Source organism: Electrona antarctica, assembly GCF_951216825.1.
Source record: "Electrona antarctica genome assembly, chromosome: 15".
Classification (NCBI taxonomy): domain Eukaryota; kingdom Metazoa; phylum Chordata; class Actinopteri; order Myctophiformes; family Myctophidae; genus Electrona; species Electrona antarctica.
In genome coordinates this window covers 19,983,013-20,006,649 of record NC_136796.1, presented here as the reverse complement: position 1 = coordinate 20,006,649, position 23,637 = coordinate 19,983,013, and the positions used below count along the sequence as shown (strand labels likewise).

The window sequence follows — 23,637 nt, the reverse complement described above, 5'->3', positions numbered from 1 at the left end:
CAACATTGAAGCTGTACAGAAAGCTTGAATTATCCTCTTTCAATCTGTAAAGTTTTTGTTTCATAAAAATCTACCGTAGTCCGTAGGCATAATGAGCTGCCTACTTCCTGTCAGAAATTGTGTGCAGGTTATCTTTTTCGAAGTGTCAGAGTTTGGGAGTGCTCGTTGGGTATCACTCAACAGCCCATGCGTACCACCTGTTTTGAATTTGCACATGCAGGAGGTTGCTGACTGTACTAAAAACGAGTGCTTCCAAACTTCAATAGAGCGTATGCGCATGCTTAAAGTGAATGGCACATCGAGTGGCAAATCGAGTGGCAAAGCAACAGGCAAAGTGAGTTTAACATTGTTTAATGCAATCAGATATGACTTTTCTGTGTGGATGTATGGGCTGTCAAAGCCAGAAAGTAGTTTTTTGCCACTCAGTGGGCCTCATGCGCCAACCGTTCTTAAGAAGTTCTTAAGAGGAAATTTGTTCTTAGACCCACTTAGGAAGTTTTTAAGAAGGTTTTGGGATCCCTCAATCTTTTCTTAGCTGTGATTTGTTCGTAGGTAAGAACAGAATCTACGCACACTGTGGAGCACTCTTAGGGTGCCTTTTTCGTTCTTAAGTGCAATCTGAAAACATAAAGGAAAAACAGCGCCATCTGCATGATGCTCAAAGTTTGGTCTGAGGACCTCAAGGGGTCCTTGAGGAAGTTCCAGGCAGTCCACAGCAAAATATGGAACATTTACCACTTTAATCCCATTTTATACTTTGAAAATAGCCAATCTACAAGCTCACAAACGCGTCGCATTACTGCCCATTTTGAGCTTGTAGATCGGCTATTTTCGAAACATTTTGATAAATCTTCAAAACATTTCCCTAGCAGAAAATATTTTCATATGGGGGTCTGCAGAATGCATGTCAATTTGGGGGTCCTTGACATGAAAATGTTTGAGAACCACTGGTTTAGAGTTCACAACCCAACCCAACGCACCATACCCACCACATAACCCCCACCCCATGCACCCACGATCACCCCCCCGCCCCCCCCCCCCCCCCAAGTTGACTATTGTGAGATAAATAATGAAATACATTCATGATTATTGAAAATATTGAGATATTGAAATATTGAAATTTTCTGTTCACTTCAGTACCTCCACAGTATTATTGGAGTCTGGTGTTCCACCATATTTAGACTTTAGTTTAGGTATTCTTGACTTCACTCAACTTTATTTCTATGTGTGAGGTCCTGTGATTTCTGTGTGCTGCAATCACACACAGGTGTGACTGCAGGCAAGGCCATGGAGTCATGCAAAACCACACCCACCTGGGTGAACGCAGGTAGGAAAGTGAATTCCCAATGCCTTATATGGGATTGGTGGGGCGGTTCCCTATGGTAATTAGGATGTTAATTAGGATATGTGGGGCGTCTACCTATGATCATTTGAATGAACTGGCACACCCCTTCAAGTTACGAGGATTTGGATTCATCATCATAAGAACATGCTTACGAACAATTCTGCCTACTTAAGAACGTTTCATGAATCTGACTGGACTTCTCTTAGGAATTCACTTAGGAAGAAATGTAAGAGGAAAAGTTAGGAACTTATTGGCGCATGAGGCCCAGTAGTTCCTGCATAACTTTCTGGTTTGATGATGATGAACAAGGCATTGAACCACTACGATGAAATGTTCTATGAGCAGGGCCTGGCTGGAAACAAGTTCTTGAGCTTAGCCCAGATACCCTGGGTAAATATAGTAATCATTTAATTTAATTTAATTTCATACCCTCTATACTTAGAAAAACATCACCTGCAAGGAATGGGCCTCATGCGCCAATAAGTTCCTAACTTTTCCTCTTACATTTCTTCCTAAGTGAATTCCTAAGAGAAGTCCAGTCAGATTCATGAAACGTTCTTAAGTAGGCAGAATTGTTCGTAAGCATGTACTTATGATGATGAATCCAAATCCTCGTAACTTGAAGGGGTGTGCCAGTTCATTCAAATTATCATAGGTAGACGCCCCACATATCCTAATTAGCATCCTAATTACCATAGGGAACCGCCCCATCAATCCCATATAAGGCATTGGGAATTCACTTTCCTTATGTGTTCACCCAGGTGGGTGTAGTTTTGCATGACTCCATGGCCTTGCCTGCAGTCACACCTGTGTGTGATTGCAGCTCACAGGACCTCACACATAGAAATAAAGTTGAGTGAAGTCAAGAATACCTAAACTAAAGTCTAAATATGGTGGAACACCAGACTCCAAACATTAAAAATCAATAATACTGTGGAGGTACTGAAGTGAACAGACATTTTCACATTTTCAATATTTCAATATTTTAATATTTCCAATATTCATGAATGTATTTTATTATTTATCTCACAATAGTCAACTGGGGGGGGGGGTTATGTGGTGGGTATGGTGCGTTTGTTTGGGTTGGGTTGTGAACTCTAAACCAGTGGTTCTCAAACATTTTCATGTCAAGGACCCCCAAATTGACATGCATTCTGCAGACCCCCATATGAAAATATTTTCTGCTAGGGTAATGTTTTGAAGATTTATCAAAATATTTTGAAAATAGTCGATCTACAAGCTCAAAATGGGCAGTAATGGGACGCGTTTGTGAGCTTGTAGATTGGCTATTTTCAAAGTATAAAATGGGATTAAAGTGGTAAAATATTCCATATTTTGCTGTGGACTGCCTGTAACTTCCTCAAGGACCCTTTGAGGTCCTCAGACCAAACTTTGAGCATCATGCAGATGGCACTGTTTTCCCTTTATGTTTTCAGATTGCACTTAAGAACGAAAAAGGCACCCTAAGAGTGCTCCACAGTGTGCGTAGATTCTGTTCTTACCTACGAACAAATCACAGCTAAGAAAAGATTGAAGGATCCCAAAACCTTCTTAAAAACCTCCTAAGTGGGTCTAAGAACAAATTTCCTCTTAAGAACTTCTTAAGAACGGTTGGCGCATGAGGCCCAATGGGCCTCATGCACCAATAAGTTCCTAACTTTTCCTCTTACATTTCTTCCTAAGTGAATTCCTAAGAGAAGTCCAGTCAGATTCATGAAACGTTCTTAAGTAGGCAGAATTGTTCGTAAGCATGTTCTTATGATGATGAATCCAAATCCTCGTAACTTGAAGGGGTGTGCCAGTTCATTCAAATGATCATAGGTAGACGCCCCACATATCCTAATTAGCATCCTAATTACCATAGGGAACCGCCCCACCAATCCCATATAAGGCATTGGGATATTCACTTTCCTACCTGTGTTCACCCAGGTGGGTGTGGTTTTGCATGACTCCATGGCCTTGCCTGCAGTCACACCTGTGTGTGATTGCAGCTCACAGGACCTCACACATAGAAATAAAGTTGAGTGAAGTCAAGAATACCTAAACTAAAGTCTAAATATGGTGGAACACCAGACTCCAAACATTAAAAATCAATAATACTGTGGAGGTACTGAAGTGAACAGAAATTTTCACATTTTCAATATTTCAATATTTTAATATTTTCAATATTCATGAATGTATTTTATTATTTATCTCACAATAGTCAACTGGGGGGGGGGGGTATGTGGTGGGTATGGTGCGTTTGTTTGGGTTGGGTTGTGAACTCTAAACCAGTGGTTCTCAAACATTTTCATGTCAAGGACCCCCAAATTGACATGCATTCTGCAGACCCCCATATGAAAATATTTTCTGCTAGGGTAATGTTTTGAAGATTTATCAAAATGTTTTGAAAATAGCCGATCTACAAGCTCAAAATGGGCAGTAATGGGACGCGTTTGTGAGCTTGTATATTGGCTATTTTCAAAGTATAAAATGGGATTAAAGTGGTAAAATATTCCATATTTTGCTGTGGACTGCCTGGAACTTCCTCAAGGACCCCTTGAGGTCCTCAGACCAAACTTTGAGCATCATGCAGATGGCGCTGTTTTCCCTTTATGTTTTCAGATTGCACTTAAGAACGAAAAAGGCACCCTAAGAGTGCTCCACAGTGTGCGTAGATTCTGTTCTTACCTACGAACAAATCACAGCTAAGAAAAGATTGAGGGATCCCAAAACCTTCTTAAAAACTTCCTAAGTGGGTCTAAGAACAAATTTCCTCTTAAGAACTTCTTAAGAACGGTTGGCGCATGAGGCCCAATGGGCCTCATGCGCCAATAAGTTCCTAACTTTTCCTCTTACATTTCTTCCTAAGTGAATTCCTAAGAGAAGTCCAGTCAGATTCATGAAACGTTCTTAAGTAGGCAGAATTGTTCGTAAGCATTGATGGATTTATAATTAGATAAAACCCATTTGTTGCATATAAAATGCCATAGGGACAATTAATGATTCCCAGGATATAAAAGGACTGTATTATACTGAATTACTGAGCTACACAGGGCTAAAACAAAAGTACTGAGAATTACTCAGCACCACAACTAGGCAGAGAGCCTATGACCAAGTTAACAATTAGCAGGATTACTTTAAGCAGGAAATACTCTTTTAGAAAAATACCTTGTACCCAATAAAAAGATGAAACCACCAGGAAGAAGGATTGTCCAGTCAGCAGATTATGGTTTAGTTCTATTCATTTTCAGATCAGAGAGACAGAACAGATCCACAGACAGCCAAATTACAAAAAACTCTCACCCTGTGCGACAAACGGCACAGGGTTCTCTCTCTGCCGGACACAATCATGTGCCAGGCATTCATACTGTAGAATACAATTGTTGATACACATTTCATTGGCTGAACACACAGTTAATTTCCACTAGGACACGCTGGCACTAGGTGTCGAACGCTCATTGGACCAGCACATAGATGATGGGACTGATATCGGGACAGCTTCCTTCGTTCCGACATTGATGTCCATAGTCCGGGAAAGCACAGAGGCTGGCGTTGCTATGGCAACCTGAAGATAACATTCTTTCCCTGCTAGCAGAGACAGAGAGAAATACTCCTATCTACTTTCTCACTGGGCACCAAGGTCAAATGCATGTAGTCTCAAATCAAAATAGACCTCTCAGTATGCGACTTAACTTGACTGGGGCCAGACAGTATGGAGACCGAATAAGGAGTCAACAAGATATTAAATGGGACAGATGAAAACATATTTTGGCCATAAACATGGATGACATGACATAAATAGGATAAGGAGAACAACCCAGAGTAAACAGGCCGTAGGCTGATGATAAAACCGATGGTCAAAGGGCAAGATGAACACGGTCTGGGCCAAAAGGAAACATATTGACATCAGTCCACAAATATACCCAAAATAGCAGATCTACCAGATCTATCAAGCATGTTCTTATGATGATGAATCCAAATCCTCGTAACTTGAAGGGGTGTGCCAGTTCATTCAAATGATCATAGGTAGACGCCCCACATATCCTAATTAACATCCTAATTACCATAGGGAACCGCCCCACCAATCCCATATAAGGCATTGGGAATTCACTTTCCTACCTGTGTTCACCCAGGTGGGTGTGGTTTTGCATGACTCCATGGCCTTGCCTGCAGTCACACCTGTGTGTGATTGCAGCACACAGAAATCACAGGACCTCACACATAGAAATAAAGTTGAGTGAAGTCAAGAATACCTAAACTAAAGTCTAAATATGGTGGAACACCAGACTCCAATAATACTGTGGAGGTACTGAAGTGAACAGAAAATTTCAATATTTCAATATTTTCAATAATCATGAATGTATGGTGGGTGCATGGGGTGGGGGTTATGTGGTGGGTATGGTGCGTTGGGTTGGGTTGTGAACTCTAAACCAGTGGTTCTCAAACATTTTCATGTCAAGGACCCCCAAATTGACGTGCATTCTGCAGACCCCCATATGAAAATATTTTCTGCTAGGGAAATGTTTTGAAGATTTATCAAAATGTTTTGAAAATAGCCGATCTACAAGCTCAAAATGGGCAGTAATGGGACGCGTTTGTGAGCTTGTAGATTGGCTATTTTCAAAGTATAAAATGGGATTAAAGTGGTAAATGTTCCATATTTTGCTGTGGACTGCCTGGAACTTCCTCAAGGACCCCTTGAGGTCCTCAGACCAAACTTTGAGCATCATGCAGATGGCGCTGTTTTTCCTTTATGTTTTCAGATTGCACTTAAGAACGAAAAAGGCAACCTAAGAGTGCTCCACAGTGTGCGTAGATTCTGTTCTTACCTACGAACAAATCACAGCTAAGAAAAGATTGAGGGATCCCAAAACCTTCTTAAAAACTTCCTAAGTGGGTCTAAGAACAAATTTCCTCTTAAGAACTTCTTAAGAACGGTTGGCGCATGAGGCCCAATGTCTTTAAAGGAAGTAGGCTACCTCATAACATGTCTACGGTGGATTTTTATGAAACAAAAACTTTATAGATTGAAAGAGGATAATTCAAGCTTTCCGTACAGCTGCAATGTTGGTGAATTTGACGTCGTTTATACAATTAGATAGGACTTTTCAGTTAATGGGCTGTCTATGGGAAGTTGCACCTAGTTACCACCTTGCTGGTAAGGTGAATATCATCAATAGCAGTGGTTTCAACCATTTTCATTTCAAGGTCCATAATGTCCATTATTTATTTGGTATTTGAGCCACGGACCACCATTTGACGAGATTCAGCCTCTCAGACCCAGCCAAGACTTGTGTCCACAATTCCAAGCAGTATTGATGTTGGTACCATAGGAGACAACAGGCAAACGTTGATCAAAATAATTCTTCTACATTCTGTAATTGTGTAGATGTCTTGTAAATTAAGTAATGCAAATGTTTAACAATAATTTAACTCTTGAGAGCATAAAATGAAACCAATTTGGTTTCATTTTACACTCTCAAGAGTTAAAATCTAAAAGAGTCCATTTGGTTACCAACTCTCCATCATTTAGCTGGGGACCACCTGGAACCCCCTCAAGGACCACTGGTTGAAAACCACTAGCTGTCCTATAGTATAAGATTACTGTAGCAAAGAAACTAAGAAAGCAGCCTTTCCATCTTCAACATGAATCTGGTATAGCAGATATACAAGCCCACAAGTAGGGAATGTGACGTGAGAATGTGAAGTGTTTAATAAAATGTTTTGGATCTCTGAACTCAATACAAAGTCAAAGTCGTACGATTAGTCACACACGTTACCGCAGTGAAATTTGTTCTCTGCATTTGACCCATCTATTGGAGCGGTGAGTTGATTTGACCCCCATTCCAACCCATTGATGCTGAGTGCCAAGCAGGGAGGCATTGGGTCCCATTTTTACAGTCTTTGGTATGACCCGGCCAGGGATCGTACCCCCATCTCCCAGTTTCAGGGCGGACACTAAACCACAAGGCCAAGGTCCAATACAGTGGATCTAAGATAATTTTGAAAGCTTTGGTATTTTTCTTGTGAAGTAATTATTTATTATCATTTGTCATAGCACCCGTTTTAACCATCTGTCTGTCTGCGTCCCTTTTGTGCCCATATGGAACTCTCTTATCTGTCAGTCTGCCTGTACCTTTTATGCCCATATATGGAGATCCCTATGATGGGGGTTGTGGAAAGGGCGTGTGCAGTGGTAAACGAAAAGAAGATTAATTGACATGCCACGGCAATCAATTGGCTCAGGCAGAGCCTGGAAATTGGACAGGTGCAGGGACTTTAGGCTCATTAGGTCCACTGGCAGAGCCTGACCAGAGCATTTTCTGGCGGTTCTGGACAATCGATCGACTCAAGGCCGGGCACTGCACTCCCTGTGATGGTGTGGAACGTGTGTGTCAAATTTGAATGTGGATTACAGACGTACACACACGTAGGCTACACACTACGTGAAAACGTGTGAATTTAATCCAAGTAAAATAGGCCTAGGCCTATATAGCACTCAATTTATGCAGGAACAAGAATTTACACATTCAGCAATGTAGATTACTTTAACGCACACAATGACCATAGTGCTTTATAATCAAATAGCCTATAGGCTAATGCATTATAACAATGAATGTATTACGATGATTATAATTATACTCTGTGTCGTGATCCTTAATTGTCAACAATGTGATGAGTAGGCCTATCCAGAACTTATAAAGTATTAAAATACTTGACCTTATTATAAGTCACTAAAGAATGCATTGAGATTGTTATAAAGCACTATTGATGAGTTTTAATTACACAGCCCTATACATTGGTTTAGAAGTTTTAATTTACACCTATAATCCAAATAATCCTCAATACAAATACATGTGACAAAAGGACTTTGAGGGGGATTTTCCTCCAGCATTACAATGTTTTATTAAACATCAATGAATCAATTGAGTCTGCCTGCCTGCTCTAGTCTAATCCGTCAGACCGTCACACGGTCACACTATATATTGTAATGTGATGTTATGTTTAACAGCGTTTTTGTGATGTGTGGCACTGGGCACGTTGTGGGGCGACATCTAGTGGAGGTATGTCGCTAAAGCAGCAGGTTAAACCAAATGTGTTCCAGATTGCATTGAGCCTCGGCGAGTCATTGTTTCCGATAAATTGAGCTGACTCTGAGGCAGCTCCGAGGCTTCCACACGCTGCCTTACTGACTGACTGACTGACTGGGAGTCTGGGACTTATATCTGTCTAACGCTAAGGTAAGAGACAGTTCATATTGTATTACACATAATCTACTGAATGAATAGAGATGGTTTTTATTATAATTGGATAACATTGTTTTCTCCTGACCTGCAGTTTACTAAGAGCTGGAGTCAGAGAGACCCCTGCTACTGATCACACTCTGTAGCAAACTCACAATCTAGAGCTATTTAACACTTTATTTGAAAATAAACACCATTTACTGCACCTTTCATTTAACTCTGAGAATGCACACATGTGCAACCAAATGGACCATGCATTTCTCAGGTTACACTCCTAGTTAAATGCCTAAATAAGGCTAAAACTTAAGGATTTTACTGTGAAGCTATACTTTTCATTGGACAATATGATCCAAAGTTTATTATTATAATTCTCTTTTTACAAATCTCAAATCTGTTCCTCACAAGTGTATTTTTATATATTTCTGTTATTGTCACGGGTGGTTGCATTCAAGTTCAAGATTGCATTACGATCAAAACCCAGAGAGAGAGAGAGAAAAAAAGTGTTGCAAGCCAACACCAGCCAGACTTGTGGAAAAGAACTGAACTGAGTGAACGCTGTTCCAGATGCCTGCCAGAGCTTTACGTCACCTTGGTATCCAAACAAACTCATAAAAAGAGTGGAGGTGTGTATGTGTGTGTGTGTCTGTCTGTGGGTGGGTGCGTGCGTGTGTGTCTGCATCTGTGTGTGTGTGTGCGCGTGCGTGCGTGTGTGTGTGTGTTGGGGGGGTTACAAAGTCAAATTAAATTGCAGTTGTGGAAAGTTTGAAACATTCTGTAGAAGCTCAGTGCTGGAATATGTAGCCTATACTCTTAATTTAAAAGTCACAATACCACATGCAGTAGAACAAATACTAGGCAGACCTACAAGCTCAAAACCACTATTCATATAAAGTAGGCCTATATGTATGTATGTATTAAATGATTATGATTATTATAATAATAATAAATAGATTATTTGTCATATATGCCCAGTGTGCCTGAAAGCCAAACAGAAATGTTCCAATTTTCAATGACAATTCAATCGTTAATAATTGCAATTATTTGAGCTGCAATCACTTGTCAAGTAAAATTCCATAATCGTGACAGCCCTATATAATGAAGATAAGGTTGACAATTGTTCCTTACCGAGGCCATGTGTTTGCAGTCTGCTTATAACGTCGCCATGCTCCGTGGAGACGCGAGTTGGACGTGGCTCCACTTGAGCTGCTGCCTCCTGCTGGCAGGGTGGTCCCCGGGCGTGGGAGCGGGCGCCAGGGGGGCTGCGGGACCCCCGCCGCTGGGTGAGCCCGACTTGGCCGACGGCGGCGGGGAGTGGGGCTCCGGTTCCTTCCTGCTCCAAGACCTTCTCCACAGCAGCAGCTTCCCGGCCGATGGACCCCCCTTCATAATGGAGACCCCAGGAGAGCCGGCCAACTGCACGGAGCGCTTCTGGCTGCCCGCCGCGGCCCCCTCCTCCTCAGTGTGCTGGGACAGCGCGGCCGGACCCGAGGAGTTCCAGAGGTCACGTCTGCTGGTTCTCCAGAACCGAGCCGCCCTGCAGGCAGTGTCCACCTCCAGGTTATAGAACCACTTAAACCCTACATATGGTTGACCGGAGTCCCTCAGGGCTCTATACTAGTGTATTTTTCTGTTTCTTCTGTTTCTGCGAAAGCTTTCCTCACAATACGGATGCTGGGGTTTAAGTGCTTAAAGGGATATTTCATTTTATCATCTACTCAGGCTTATGTGAACACCCCAGACAGTTTTTAAGTTGCTCGATTCAATATTTAGATATTTGATATTCATTTGATATGCCCCGCCCCCTTCCTATACAAACCCATTGTAACTTCAAACTCCATGGTTTTTACACTAACTATACTGTAACTTGTGCCCACCTCCAGTGGGGTGGAGGAGGGGGGAGCGTCGTACCAGCAGCAGGCCAGGGAGGAGGTGCGGGGGGTGTTGTCGGACCACCGCAGTGTGCAGGAGACCGTGGACACCGCCAACAAGGTCTTCATCTCTCTGCAGGAGAAGAGGAGAGAGGGACTGGAGCAGAGGACCTTCTCTAGGTAAGACACAGAGAGAGACATACAGAAAGAGAGTGCGTGTGTGTGTGTGTGTGTGTGTGTGTGTGTGTGTGTGTGAGTGAGTTGACAATGCGTGTTGCATGACATGATGCAAAAGGAGCAGAAAGAGACAATTTAAAAGCTCCCAAGGTCATGTTTAGATCTGCTATTTCTGCTGCGTTTGAAATATTTTAGACATTGTGGCGTCTGTGTTTTTTTTAAATAAATATCGAACTAATGACAAGCATTAACGAGCTTGTGACTAAATAATGACTACATTGGATCTGTTGGAACACATGTTTTGTGTGTGTGTGTGTGAAAAGTAACCGTTTCCATCCAGCAGCATGCTGTCAGGAATAAACCTTGTATCTCCATATTCAACCGCCCCCCAAACACACACACACACACACACACACACACACACACACACACACACACACACACACACACACACACACACACACACACACACACACACACACACACACACAGACACACACACACACACACACACACACACACACACACACACACAAAACTAAACATATTATTTTTAAATACACAATTTTAAATTAATAACAATAATAAAGGATGATTTTGAACTTAGAAGGTTTCCACTGGACAGAAATGGCATGTTTTTTTGGGGGGATCAGCGTTGTTAAAATTCCTCACCGGTGATGTCAACTTCATTGGCGTCTGCTGTGAACCTATCCCACTGGGTATTCTAGAGGAAAACTGGTCCACTTCTCACCAAATACACTGATCCAAGGTCAGTTTGGGGTTTCTGCCTTCTGCTGGGAACCAAATTACTTTTACGGCGGTGGAAAAAATGTTTTCTGATTTCTTTTTACTTAACCCATTAAAACTTTCACGGATTTTAACCATATTTTATACTTTAGCTATTGTGATGAGGTGTAGTGCAGTGTGTAAGGCTACTGTTACTGTAGTGGAAATGTATGAAGTAAAAATGGAAATAGTGTAACAAAAGTATAAAGCACAGAATAATTGTGCTTATAGCCTACTTACAGGACTTGAGTAAACATACTTGGTTACTTAGTTTCCACCCCTGACTTTAATTGTAGTGAATGTTGAATCCTAAGTTTCCACCCCTGACTTTAATTGTAGTGAATGTTTCCACCCCTGACTTTAATTGTAGTGAATGTTGAATCCTAAATCAGTGTGTTGTGTGGACTGTGGAGTCATGCACGGTAAAAAAACAACCATCTTTCCAGACACAGCTGAAACCATTTGTTTCTGTTACACCTGGGTGAGACCAAGGTTGATCACAAGAGTAATTGCAGCCAGGCCCTATTATATAAAACTAAAGTTACATAAATATAAAATGTATTTTTGTAACCACTTTGTACCCTTTGTACTTTGTTGACTGGTGTCTCAGAGGGGTCTAGGCTATACTCGGCAGGCACGTGCAGAGGGGGGGGGGGGGTCCACATAAGGACATGTGGGGGGCCAATGTGTGGCTTGTGTGGGGGGCCAGTAATGGCTTATGTGGGGGGCCAATAAGGGTTTATGTGGGAGGCCAGTAAGGGCGTATGTGGGGGGCCACTAAGGGCTTATGTGGGGGGCCAATATATAAGAGCTTATGTGGGGGGGGCAATATATAAGAGCTTATGTGGGAGGCCAATAAGGGCTTATGTTGGGGGCCAATAAGGGTTTATGTGGGGGGCCAATAAGGGCTTGTGTGTGATAAAGCATAAAACATATTTTTTGTTTAAAATATCGTGAAGAATCGTATCGTGAACCTAATATCGTGATACTTATCGTATCGTGAGTTGAGTGAATCGTTACATGCCTAATAATTAATTATACTTTTAAAGGTATATTCAGTGATACATTGTGATAATCCTCCCTATACTATAGTGTGCTGACCATATAATTAGTTCCTCCCTATCCCCAGTGAACCAGTTTTAGTTTCAGACTAATGAGAACGTATTGCTTATTTTACTGTCCAATGACATGAAGTAGCACAAGGGACGGACCCCACAAAAAGACCATCCCCAAAACCAGTGCACGCTATACACACACATGTGCCCTTTTCTGGGGTTTGAGCCCCTTCCCCCTCAGTGCTCTCTGCACAGCCCCCGGACCCCTCCCCTTTCTCTCGCCTATCAATGCTATAGCTTGTTACTGTTAGTTTGTAGATAGTTAAAATCCTAAAGGACCCCAACTCTATAATTATGACGTCATCGTCTATGACATAACTATGACGTAGGACTCCAAATTTGGACAAGGATTAAAGTTAAATACCTCAAAAAGCATAACACACATGCCTTTACACAGCAGAAAGCGGAGGGATGAGCATGCAGTAAAATGGCCTTGAATGAAGTTTGATAGAAGTTTTGTGTCTTTAGAATCAGAACAAATCCTGCATTTTACTCCGGTTTGCAACTGGGCCTGTGGAGGATTCCTGCGTTCATAACCACCAGGACAGAATAACACGACAGCTGCGAGGGATATAAAGATAAAGTCTCGCATAATGAATCCTGATGAGAAGGAGGACTGCGAGTGTGCAGTGCCACCACAGACTAGCACCGCCCCGGCACCACAGGCTGACACAACCCCGGCATGCGGACACCCCATGGAATATGAGGAGCCCCGAGTAGAAAACCCAGCAGCGAACCAAACGAAGCGTGCAGCGGCCAAGCACCTGATAGAGCGATATTACCGCCAGTTAACCAAGGGTTGCGGAAATGGCTCGTGCTCCAACTCCTGGTGTGCCTCGTCGACGGACTTCTGCCACATGGGCAACAACACCGCAGCGGCCAAGGCTCTGGAGCTCTACAAGACAAATGCCAAGCTCTGTGACGCCCACCCGTCCATGAAGGCCATCACCTCTACCTGCCTAAAGAGCAGCGGCCAAAACAACTCGGCATCTGGCATGGGCCAGGAAATGAACCATGGCAAGGATGTGTGCTCTATAAAGACTGATGTTAAAGAGGTGACCTACCTGACGGAGGAGAAGGTGTATGAGCTCTTGGACATGTGTCGCGAAAACGAGGACTACGCCCCTCTGATCCGGGTCATCGGCCGGGTGTTTTCCAGTGCGGAGAGCCTGGTGCAGAGTTTCCGCAGGTCCAAGCCCCACACCAAGGCGCAGCTGCAGTCTCTGCAGGGTAAGGACGTAGATGAGGGTGAGAAGGAGGCGCCCGCCTGCTCCGCTATGGCCAAGGAGGCCTCGTCAACCTCTGCCCTGTTGCAGCTCAGCGAGAGCTCTGTGGGCGATGGCGTACAGACGCTGGGGCCAGACGAGGTGTCAGTCGACATCGAAGCGGTGCGGCGGGTCTACGGGCGCGTGTTGTCAAACGAGAAAGTGGAGGCGGCTTTCCTCAACGCGCTGGTGTTCCTGTCGCCCAACGTGGAGTACGACCTGGCGTACCACAAAGTGTACTGGCGCGTGCCCGACTACCTGAACCTGTTCGTCATCGTGATGGAGAACAGCAACCTGCACAGCCCTGAGTACCTGGAGAGTGGCGCCCTACAGCAGTTCTGCAAGGCCATGAGCAGGCTGCCGCCGGCCGCGCTCGCCAAGCTGGCGCGTGTGTGGTCGCGCCATGGCGCAGCACGCATCCGCAGCATGACAGAGACCTTCCAGCACCTCATCACCTGGAAGGTGATCAGCAACGACTTCAGCAAACATCAGCTGGTGAACCACGACGACGGCGTGGTAGCGGCCACCAAGTGCTTGAAGGTGGTGTATTATGCAAACATGCTGGGTGGCGAGCTGGACAGGGGCCACAACGAGATGACACTGCAGCTTCTAGGAGAGGAACGTCGCAACAAGAGGGTGACCAGCATAGACCCACTGGAGGCGGAGCTGGGCGTGAGCGCCATCGACTGCCGGCACCCACTCGTGCCCTTCGAGGAGTTTGTCAACGAGCCCCTCAATGATGTGCTGGACATGAGAGAGGACTACACCTTCTTCAGGGTGGAGAAGGCGCACAAGTTCTCCTTCATGACGTGCCCGTTCATCCTCAGCGCCGTCACCAAGAACCAGGGCCTCTACTTCGACAACCGCATCAGCATGCACAGCGAGCGGCGTGCCAGCGCGTACAACAGCATAGTGCAGGGCCACCAGCACTTTGACCCATACCTGAGGCTCAAAATACGCAGGGACCACATCATCAACGACGCCCTGGTCACGCTGGAGAGGATCGCGACGCGGAAGCCCGCTGCCTTGAAGAAACAGCTGTATGTGGAGTTTGCAGGAGAGCAAGGCATCGACGAAGGAGGTGTGTCCAAAGAGTTCTTTCAGCTGGTGGTGGAGGAAATCTTCAACCCGGACATTGGTATGTTCACTCACGACGAGAGCACCAAGATGTTCTGGTTCAACCCGTGGTCGTTTGAGAATGAGGGCCAGTTCACGCTTATTGGCATCGTGCTGGGCCTAGCCATCTACAACAGCTGCATTCTGGACGTACACTTCCCCATGGTGGTCTACAGGAAACTCATGGGCAAGAAGGGCACTTTCAGCGACCTCGCCAACTCCAGCCCGGTTCTGTACCAGAGCCTCAAGGAGATGTTGGAGTACAAGGGGAGCGTCGAGGACGACATGATGATCACCTTCCAGATCACCCAGAAGGACCTGTTTGGGAACGTGCACACACACGATTTAAAGGACAACGGAGACAAGATCCCGGTCACAAATGAAAACAGGAAGGAGTTTGTGGACCAGTATGCAGACTACATCCTGAACAAGAGCGTCGAGAAGCAGTTTGACGCCTTCAGGAAAGGCTTTCACATGGTGACCAACGAGTCGCCGCTCAAATACTTGTTCAGACCCGAGGAGATCGAGCAGCTCATTTGCGGGAGCAGGAACCTGGACTTCCATGCGCTTGAAGAAACAACGTTATACGACGGCGGTTACAGCAGAGACTCTCGGGTCATCAGGGAGTTCTGGGAGACGTTGCACTCGTTCGACGAGGAGCAGAAGCGACTGTTTCTGCAGTTCACCACGGGCACGGACCGAGCACCTGTGGGTGGCCTGGGCAAGCTCAAGATGACCCTTGCCAAGAACGGTCCCGACGCGGACAGGTTGCCTACGTCTCACACCTGCTACAACGTGCTGCTGCTGCCCGAGTACTGTAGCAAGGAGAAGCTGAGGGAGAGACTGCTCAAAGCCATCACCTACGCCAAAGGGTTCGGCATGCTCTGAGGAGGCGCCGTCTCAATGTCGGCTCCCGGGACCACCAGGGTTGAGAGAGTCCCCTGAGTTAAAATCAGACTTTGAAGTGTAGATTGTGGTTCCAGAGCAAGACAACAACGTCAAATGGGGGTCAGTGGTCCTCCTAATGCATATCAAACTGGGGGTGTTCAGAATCACTGAATAAACTACTGTATAGGCCTACTGGATCCCTAATCTGCACTGGATTGTGCACAGTGCTTATTAAATTCTGAGAGCATGCAAAGGGAACCAAATGGACCTTACAGGTTCATTTTGTTCCATATGGTCTCTGAGTTTCAGACCTGTGAGTGTCCATTTGGACCCCTGGTTGGTCCCCGAACCTGAGGTTGAGAAACCTTATCTGTTATCTGCCACACAAATCTTCACCCACACACCTTGTCCTCAACACCCTTATCCGTACCGATGTAAAAAGCTGACTAAAAGACTTGTGAAAGGGGGGGACGTAAACAGAACAAAAGGAAGAAAAACTAAATATAAACAAAATAAAACAGAATCAAAACAGACAGTCTGAACTCACAAGTTGTGTTCACAATAGTGGGGAAAATATTTTTTGTGTGCAGCGTATTTACATACAAAGTCAATGGAAAGACGTGGCTTGGCCCCATGTTGCATTGAGTGGTGCAAATTAAGCATTTCTCCGCTTCGGGTGTCCTAGTTGCCGCTTACATTTACACTGAGGATTTTACAGTGAACCATGCAAAAACAGCTGAAGCCTACTGGCAGCATGCAAACAAAGTTTGCATCTGTCCTGCGGGAAATACCCAGTCAAACAAGTAGTCAATTCCTATAGTCAGTAAAACTATAACTAGTCACACAACTGAAAAAATAAACTAAATGTACGTATAATGTAGCCTATACTGAGTATATATGGTGAATATTTCAAAACTATAATAATGAGATGCATTTGAATGCATCACTTTTCTGGGACTGAAGTAATCTGATGTTTGATTTGATGGACATGTTGTCAATATAGTTAGTGTCGGGTGATTTCTATTCTATTCAAAACCGTCTCTCGCTTTTTTTTTCAATAGAAAAAAGAACCATGTGTTCCAATGGAATAGATCCCATGTAGTATTATTTAGTCACAAGATAGTGTTAATATTTTTCATTGGTTTAATATTTATAATGCAATTATATGTGATATGTAATGTAATTATAGTTGAACTTGTGATGTTGTTGAATTTGTAGATTGTCTATTTGATTTGCACTACCTTAGCTAAATAAATCAACATAGCATCAAAATCTGTTCAACCACTTCAGACCTATACTGTTCACCTGCTATATAAAAATAGCAGATCGATAAGCTCACATGTTTGTAGATACTTTCCGACCGAAACGTTCCTCGGGCTTGCAAGCCTGAGGAAGGTCGCAAGACCGAAACGTTGCTCGTTATTCATCTAAATAAAACCTCTTGAACCAGCAAGTGGTAGTGTGCAGGCCTCCCTCCTTCTACACATATACAGTAATAACATGCCCAAAAAAGTGATTATCTTACAATGAATGCACTTCAAACCCGACGACGTGAGGGAGATGAGTGCAGTGATGCAGAGATCTCCATTGCCTGATATATGGGCATAAAGGGAACACAGACAAACGGAGGAGTACAACAGGTATTGCATAACCAGCTGGGGAATGCATTCACAACTTGCATTGTTCCTGAGTAGGCCGGTGCCACGTCAAGTTATTATTAATTTATGATCAATTATTTATTCATAATCGATGAAATCCATGAATTCCATTAACGGTAGCATTGTATTGATGGTTTTATGTTTCTTCCACTTCCAGCATGAAGGAGCAGATTGCCAGCACAAGGGACGCTATGGATCACAGGGAGTACATGTTCAAGCTACTAGAGAAGCAGTTCTCCAGCCTGGAGAAGTCTTTATTGACCATGCAACATCGACTGCAAAAACTACTGCCTCACTGACAGTGTGCTGTTGACGCTCTAGGAAGCAGCGTTTTTTCTGCCCAGTGTTTCAAAGAGCAAGCAAGGCACAGCAAGTCCAATCTCATGACATCCCTCTGTATTTATTGCTAACACGTTGTGGGCTTGTATATCGGCTATTTTAGCTAAAAACAAATTAAATTAAATACAAAATTAAACACCTTGTGTATTCTAGTCAATATGGTGATTATTAGCAAACATTATCTAATGCAGTTTAGTTTAGCAAATACATGCATGCTCAGGACATTAAAAGAACACTCATTCATTCAAGATGCAACCCAGAACCCATTTTTAAAATACACATTATTTTAACCAATTTGTTTGGTAGATTCGAGTATGTTAATATTACAACTAGACCATTTGCTGGTTGATAAGTAGTACTGCCTCAAGCGTATAAGTGCAATACTGTATCACCCCAGCCATGACAGTACCTGTTGTAATTAGTTGGAATTTCTAGGTTGAGTGGTACAAATGTTGTCTCCCATGCAGGAGTCCCAGGTTTGAACCATGATATTCATGTTTTTGGTGTGTTAAGCAAAACTCTGCACTTGCTAAAAGGAGCTGCAGGTGATTTTTTTTGTATTGTTAAAATGTGTAGTTTTAAAACATTTAAACCTCTATATTGTGATAGTAATTGCTATAGTTTGTTCAGTAGCAGGTCTCCCTGTCTCTACAGCTCTTTAATAAACTAACAATACATTTTCAGCAGTCAACCCTATACATATGTTTAAAATGTGTCTGCTTATTTTTTTGTTTAGGTTTTTATCACTTCCAAGTTCACAACCTTAAAAAGTATTTTCTGTTTAATGAGCTGGAGACGGGTTATGGGAAAGCCTTGGTTACTGGACAAACACTCGCAATGATTTCAACCTAGGATATTTAACACATGATTTCAACAAGAGAAAACTATCACATACACCTCCTTTAACAAGAATGATGAAGCATCAGTCCTTCAAAGTCTTCCTGTAAGACAAGATGCTTGTGGTGTAAAATAGGTAAACTACAGTATAGCATGGTTTTGAGTCTTTATTGTGAAACAGCCAGACTTGTTTGTTTACACTACAAATATTCACATCTGTTCAGAACAGTGGTTGTTTGCATTTTCCAACACAGTGCAGGTACTCACAGTAACTTGAGTAGTTAAATATACTACAAAGTAATATTTAAATAGTACTGTACTGTCAACTAAAACACAGCAATGCTAAGCTTCAACAAACGGCAATTTAGAACTAAGAATAGCATAAGCAAAGAAAGATCCTGTTAATTTCACAGATTGTGTGAGCATGATCAAGGTAAAACATTAATGACAGCATGGGTTTAAAGACAAGGTTTTCAAAAGTAAAAAACAAAACAAACAAAAGAACAGCGTAACCACTTTCACCAGGGATCATGAAACCCTAGCCACGTTCTATAGTTCTACAGATCTTGTTAAAAAACTACAGCAGGGTAAAAACATGATAATCTGCAGAAGGCTGACCTTGGCTTACACAGTGATGTCAGACCTGTGTTTTTATTTATTTTTGTTTGACATTTTGAAAAATTCCCAAAACACGCTAAACTGAAAGCAGTAAAAGACCTGAGGTATTGCTGCTTCATCTGTGTGGAATGGATTTCTCCTAGGTCCTCATGTTGGTCCATGACATCGAATGATAGCACAGGAAAACAGTCCCTACCTTCCGTGAAGGACCACTTCACCCATTGTCAACCTTATCTTCATGTAGCTGTAGCCTAATCACTCCTCTCCTCACAAATGCTCACTATAAAATGGCAACATTTCTGTCGACACTGTGTCTCAGAGGAGACAGTTCAGAAACCTGCCTACCATAGACATCATCTATCTCAGCATGCCAATTTTCCAGGATATAATGAATATTAGTTGAGACCAACAACAAGCCATATTGCTTCAAAATAAAACCAAGCCAGGCATGTAAAACACACTAGAGATAGTAGATATCCTAATGCTTCAGGCATAAACACCTCAAATAAAATAAAAACATGCTTTACTAAAAAAAAGAAACAGTACTGTAGCCTACACTAATTTATTTTTTTTATCTTTGGTAAACTATCTCTCAAATTTGGACTATATTATATTGATGTTGTCATTAAGAGACTGGGAATGGTTTATTGTATCTAGATATTGTCTCACATTTTGGATATGGTATTGTACTACTGTGATATGACATGGGTGTTATCATTTCCTTTAAGGCTGCATAAAGCGATGTAATTTCCACAACTTACATGATTGTTCCAGCTGTTCTAGTATTTGCCTTTAGCCGCTTAGTTATTATAGAGGAATTACTGATTATGGTATCATTTATCAAATATCTCAATGTGTAAATATGTGAAAGTACCAATAATCATCCGCAAAATATTGTTAGAATATTGCTAGAGGTATTTGGCCAAAATAATATTGTGATATTCGATATTCCCAGTTACGTTCCAAATGTGGAAGAGCTAGATGTCACTATGCCAAATGAATGCAGTGGCGTTTCTTTGAACCTCTTGGTACTATCTATAGGTCGATTTATGCTTTGCGAAAAGTGTCAAATGACGCGTCACACGATCAAAGTGATGCCAACAGTGACAGAATGTGCCACAAAATGTGTCACGTAGAATGAACGGTCACAGACGACTTCATGAAATGTTGACTGGTTGGGAAGGTAAAGTAGCCTAAGCTCCCGTTACCATGCGTGAGACTACATTCACTTCCTTCTTTACATTTTGTGACGACGCTGTCGGTGAGCCGCAGACTGAGAAGTATGGATGCTCAAAACACTGAATGAGTGGTGGACAGTAACTAAGTACATTTACTTGAATAGCCTACTGTACTTAGTGTTTGTCTTTAAGCACATCCATTTCATTCCACTACATCTCAAACAGAAATATTGTACTTTGACAGGAACAAGTAAAATATGAATTAACCACTTTAGCCCCATTAATATAGCATAATCTACAAGTTCACAACGTGTCAGAGCAGCAGCACAGTGGAAGCTTGTAGATCTGCTATTCTAAAATGTATTGGAAGATTTCAGTGTTTTTTTTGTTTTTTTTGCACATTTCTTTTGGAGATGTTCTACATTTTACAACAGCAATGCATGTATATAAAAAAAGGAAATGCACTTCATAATTTGTACTTTCTAGAGTCGCTCAAAGCATAAACTGACCCAGTTTATGTAGGCCGCTTCAGGAGAAAGTCTGTCCTTGGTAGAGTCCTGCCGTTTGCATCACGTTCATTTTTGTGCAGTCTAGAACGCCACCTGTCCTATCTTGAGTCTCTTCCACTCGTCACCGTTTGCTCCGGGTACATGCACGCACCCATGTGACATTTTTAGTGACGGAATCATGGCCAGCGTGCTTTCAGATGTCCGTGTCCTCCTCCTGCATCTGATCCAAGGTCTTCAGGTAATCTCTGGCCAAGATCTTCCTCGGGAGGATGTCTGTAAATTCAATTGAAGAAAGTGCAATGAAATCAAGCAGTTGTTCATAAACATAACAGAGACAGATAAATATCAATTTGGGGGTCCTTGAAATTAAAACTTTTGAAAAACATTTGATTAACCACTTAAACCCCAGCATCCGTATTCAACGCCTCGCAACGTAGATCGGCATGTCCTAGTCTTGCGTAGCGATACTAATATCACTGCGTGGATATTAGTCTCGTCCCTCTCAGTGTTAGATTTTTTCTGCAATGTCCCGCCCCATATTTGCATACTGGGCCCGGGTTGGTTATAGCCTGGTTCCAGACAAATCTGGTTGGCTCGTCACCATTTTGGCCGTGAAGTCCTCCCACAATTGAGAGGGGCCAGACTAAATCTACATTGGGCAATATGCATTGCAAAGGCAGATGAAGGCAGGCTTGCGAGGCTAGCAATTTCCAGCAAAGATATGTAATGTAGAGCAAAAACAGAAAAGCCACAAATATAGAGCCCGGAGGGACTCTGCTCAACAACGTATGGGGTTTAAGAGGGCTGGGACAGCCTGCATTGTAACTCACAAAACAGAAAACGGGAAAATATTTCCTCCCTCAGACAACATTTGTAATCGTGACAGTCCTATCTGTATCTTTGCCCAGGTGGCATGAGGTCGAAGTAGCGACACAGGGGATTATGAGTGTCACAAAGCAGAGCAGGGCTGAACGTTACCTGTGAGGAACTGGAAGGTGTCGTTCTCCTCAGCAGAATTGGCCAGGTCACAGTAGGCCAGAGAGTTTGTGTCTTTGCCTGAGCCGTCGTTAAAGGAGGACAGAGCCAGATGCTGGACAAACAGCTCCTGTTAAAACAACCACGATGATGACAATCAGAATCAACTTCATTGTCACATCACAGGTTAACAGGTGTAAAGAAGTGGATGCAATTTGTTTTTGTGCCAGCTCCATTACATATACATATATAAAAGTGTGTGTGTGTGTGTGTGTGTTATCTATCTTATCTATAAATGCAGTCTCTGTACGTGTGTATGTGTAACCCACGTAACTCTGAAACCGTTAGCCAACGGTTGGCCCCAACGACTTCAAATTCAACACACATTTTCCACACCACCACAGGGAGTGCAGTCACAGTGCCCGGCCTTGCGTCGGTCAGACCCACGGTTGTCCAGAAGCCATCATTGTCTTGTTAATGACTGAGTTATTATGACTCTCAATTCTGTCAATAAACTAAACTCAGTGCAGCCATGCTTTGCAGTCATTTCTACATCACTCCAACGTCCTGCGTACACCACCCGTTTACAAACTGCTTTAAAACACAAACATGAGATTATTGAGTGATTACTGACGGAACGTTTCTCAAAATCATTTTTATTTAAACAAAGTCTTGACAGAGACAATAATAATTCAGCTGCAAAATTGGGTATATGTTTGTTTATCGTCGTTTTAATACAATCAGATAGGACCTTTCTGTTGAGTGAATGGGCTGTCAATGGAGCTTATTGCAACTTTAGGAACAGATGGCATTGTGGCTTGGTATCTCCGTCGTACGACGACGAGGGCAGATCTACGCGTCGCAGTGGGTCGCACCGCAACGCGTGGCCTTAATCTGCTTTCGTCGTAGATCTCGCTGACAGTTCTATATCTATAACCCTGGTCTGCAGGGCTAGTGAGTTCTCAGAACTCGCTAACGCACCAGGACCCTAGAGTACCAAGGCTAATCTATATCCTGCGGCCAGCCAGCCATACATACCGTGGCCTTGGTGGTGAGGAACAGAGCCTCCTGGTTGATGTTGGACACATCAGGAGAGCTCTTCATGATCAGCCTCACTCTGGAGATGGGCAGAGAAATGCTGTGCCTACTGGAGGAGGTGGAGGACGCGGAGGGATGCTGCTCCTTGTCCTTGGAGGGCGACACGTTCTCAGACATCTTCATCAGCCAGGAGGAGGTTGTGTTTTTGATTCTTTCTTAAATAACAACACACTGCTGCGCTGAGCTACTGCCGTACGAGCACGCCGATGCGACTAGTAACTACTCTTCTATTGTTTTGGTTCTCCTTCTTCTTCTACCTTCTACTACTTGTTACTTCTTCCGGCCCCGGTTGGATGCTAGAGATCAGTGGTTCCCTCGCTGGTTTCAAAGTGGTATTTCACTTAGGATGAAGACGGATATAATATAAACTAAAGTCAAGATGATGAAGACTTACTTTGATTGATTTATTGATTGATTGAATACTTTATTAGTTAAAAAGGTGTATGTATTAACAGCATAGAAGTACAGTAACACTAGGTCACCACAGGGCTAAAAAAAAATAAAGCACACAAAAACGTTCTGGGGACTTTTTTGTGGTCCTAAATCGATTCCATTCAATTCAATTCATGTATTTATATATTTACTTTCCAAATGGATTTTAAAATAGATAGGTAAATATAAATAGGCCTACATAAAAAT

General features: G+C 43.0%; 3 protein-coding genes across 4 annotated transcripts; 2 read left to right on the top strand and 1 right to left on the bottom strand.

Moving 5' to 3' along the window:
• Nucleotides 1-225: 225 nt before the first annotated feature.
• On the top strand, nt 226-19,780 carry LOC306937871 (uncharacterized protein). 2 transcript variants are annotated; one of them, XM_079521881.1, is made up of 5 exons: nt 226-334; nt 8,433-8,568; nt 9,716-10,128; nt 10,452-10,619; nt 17,602-19,780. In XM_079521881.1, the coding sequence occupies exons 3-5, from the start codon at nt 9,734-9,736 to the stop codon at nt 17,741-17,743; spliced, it is 705 nt and encodes a 234-aa protein (XP_079378007.1). In that variant the 5' UTR covers nt 226-334; nt 8,433-8,568; nt 9,716-9,733; the 3' UTR covers nt 17,744-19,780. The 2 variants fall into 2 exon arrangements, with proteins under 2 accessions (XP_079378007.1, XP_079378008.1); XM_079521882.1 differs by lacking the exon at nt 226-334 and having other exon boundaries at nt 8,367-8,568.
• Nucleotides 13,111-15,786, top strand: LOC306938518 (ubiquitin-protein ligase E3A-like; the record flags this gene model as incomplete). The annotated part of the gene is made up of 1 exon (XM_079522742.1): nt 13,111-15,786. The coding sequence occupies one exon, from the start codon at nt 13,111-13,113 to the stop codon at nt 15,784-15,786; it is 2,676 nt and encodes an 891-aa protein (XP_079378868.1).
• chrac1 (chromatin accessibility complex subunit 1) lies at nt 18,773-23,296 on the bottom strand. Its single transcript, XM_079521884.1, has 3 exons — nt 22,939-23,296; nt 21,904-22,030; nt 18,773-21,198 (listed from the first exon to the last, which is right to left on the bottom strand). Exons 1-3 carry the CDS (start codon nt 23,119-23,121, stop codon nt 21,119-21,121), a joined length of 390 nt encoding a protein of 129 aa, XP_079378010.1. The 5' UTR covers nt 23,122-23,296; the 3' UTR covers nt 18,773-21,118.
• Between the last annotated feature and the right edge of the window lie 341 nt (nt 23,297-23,637).

Excerpts from the sequence above, each read along its gene's own strand:
- LOC306937871 (XM_079521881.1), top strand. The coding sequence starts at position 9,734 with ATGCTCCGTGGAGACGCGAGTTGGACGTGGCTCCACTTGAGCTGCTGC. Across the intron at positions 10,129-10,451 it reads CAGGCAGTGTCCACCTCCAG|TGGGGTGGAGGAGGGGGGAG; the intron begins GTTATAGAACCA and ends GCCCACCTCCAG. Across the intron at positions 10,620-17,601 it reads GAGCAGAGGACCTTCTCTAG|CATGAAGGAGCAGATTGCCA; the intron begins GTAAGACACAGA and ends TTCCACTTCCAG.
- chrac1 (XM_079521884.1), bottom strand. The coding sequence starts at position 23,121 with ATGAAGATGTCTGAGAACGTGTCGCCCTCCAAGGACAAGGAGCAGCAT. Across the intron at positions 22,031-22,938 it reads TCCTCACCACCAAGGCCACG|GAGCTGTTTGTCCAGCATCT; the intron begins GTATGTATGGCT and ends TTGTTTTAACAG. Across the intron at positions 21,199-21,903 it reads CACCTTCCAGTTCCTCACAG|ACATCCTCCCGAGGAAGATC; the intron begins GTAACGTTCAGC and ends TTGAATTTACAG.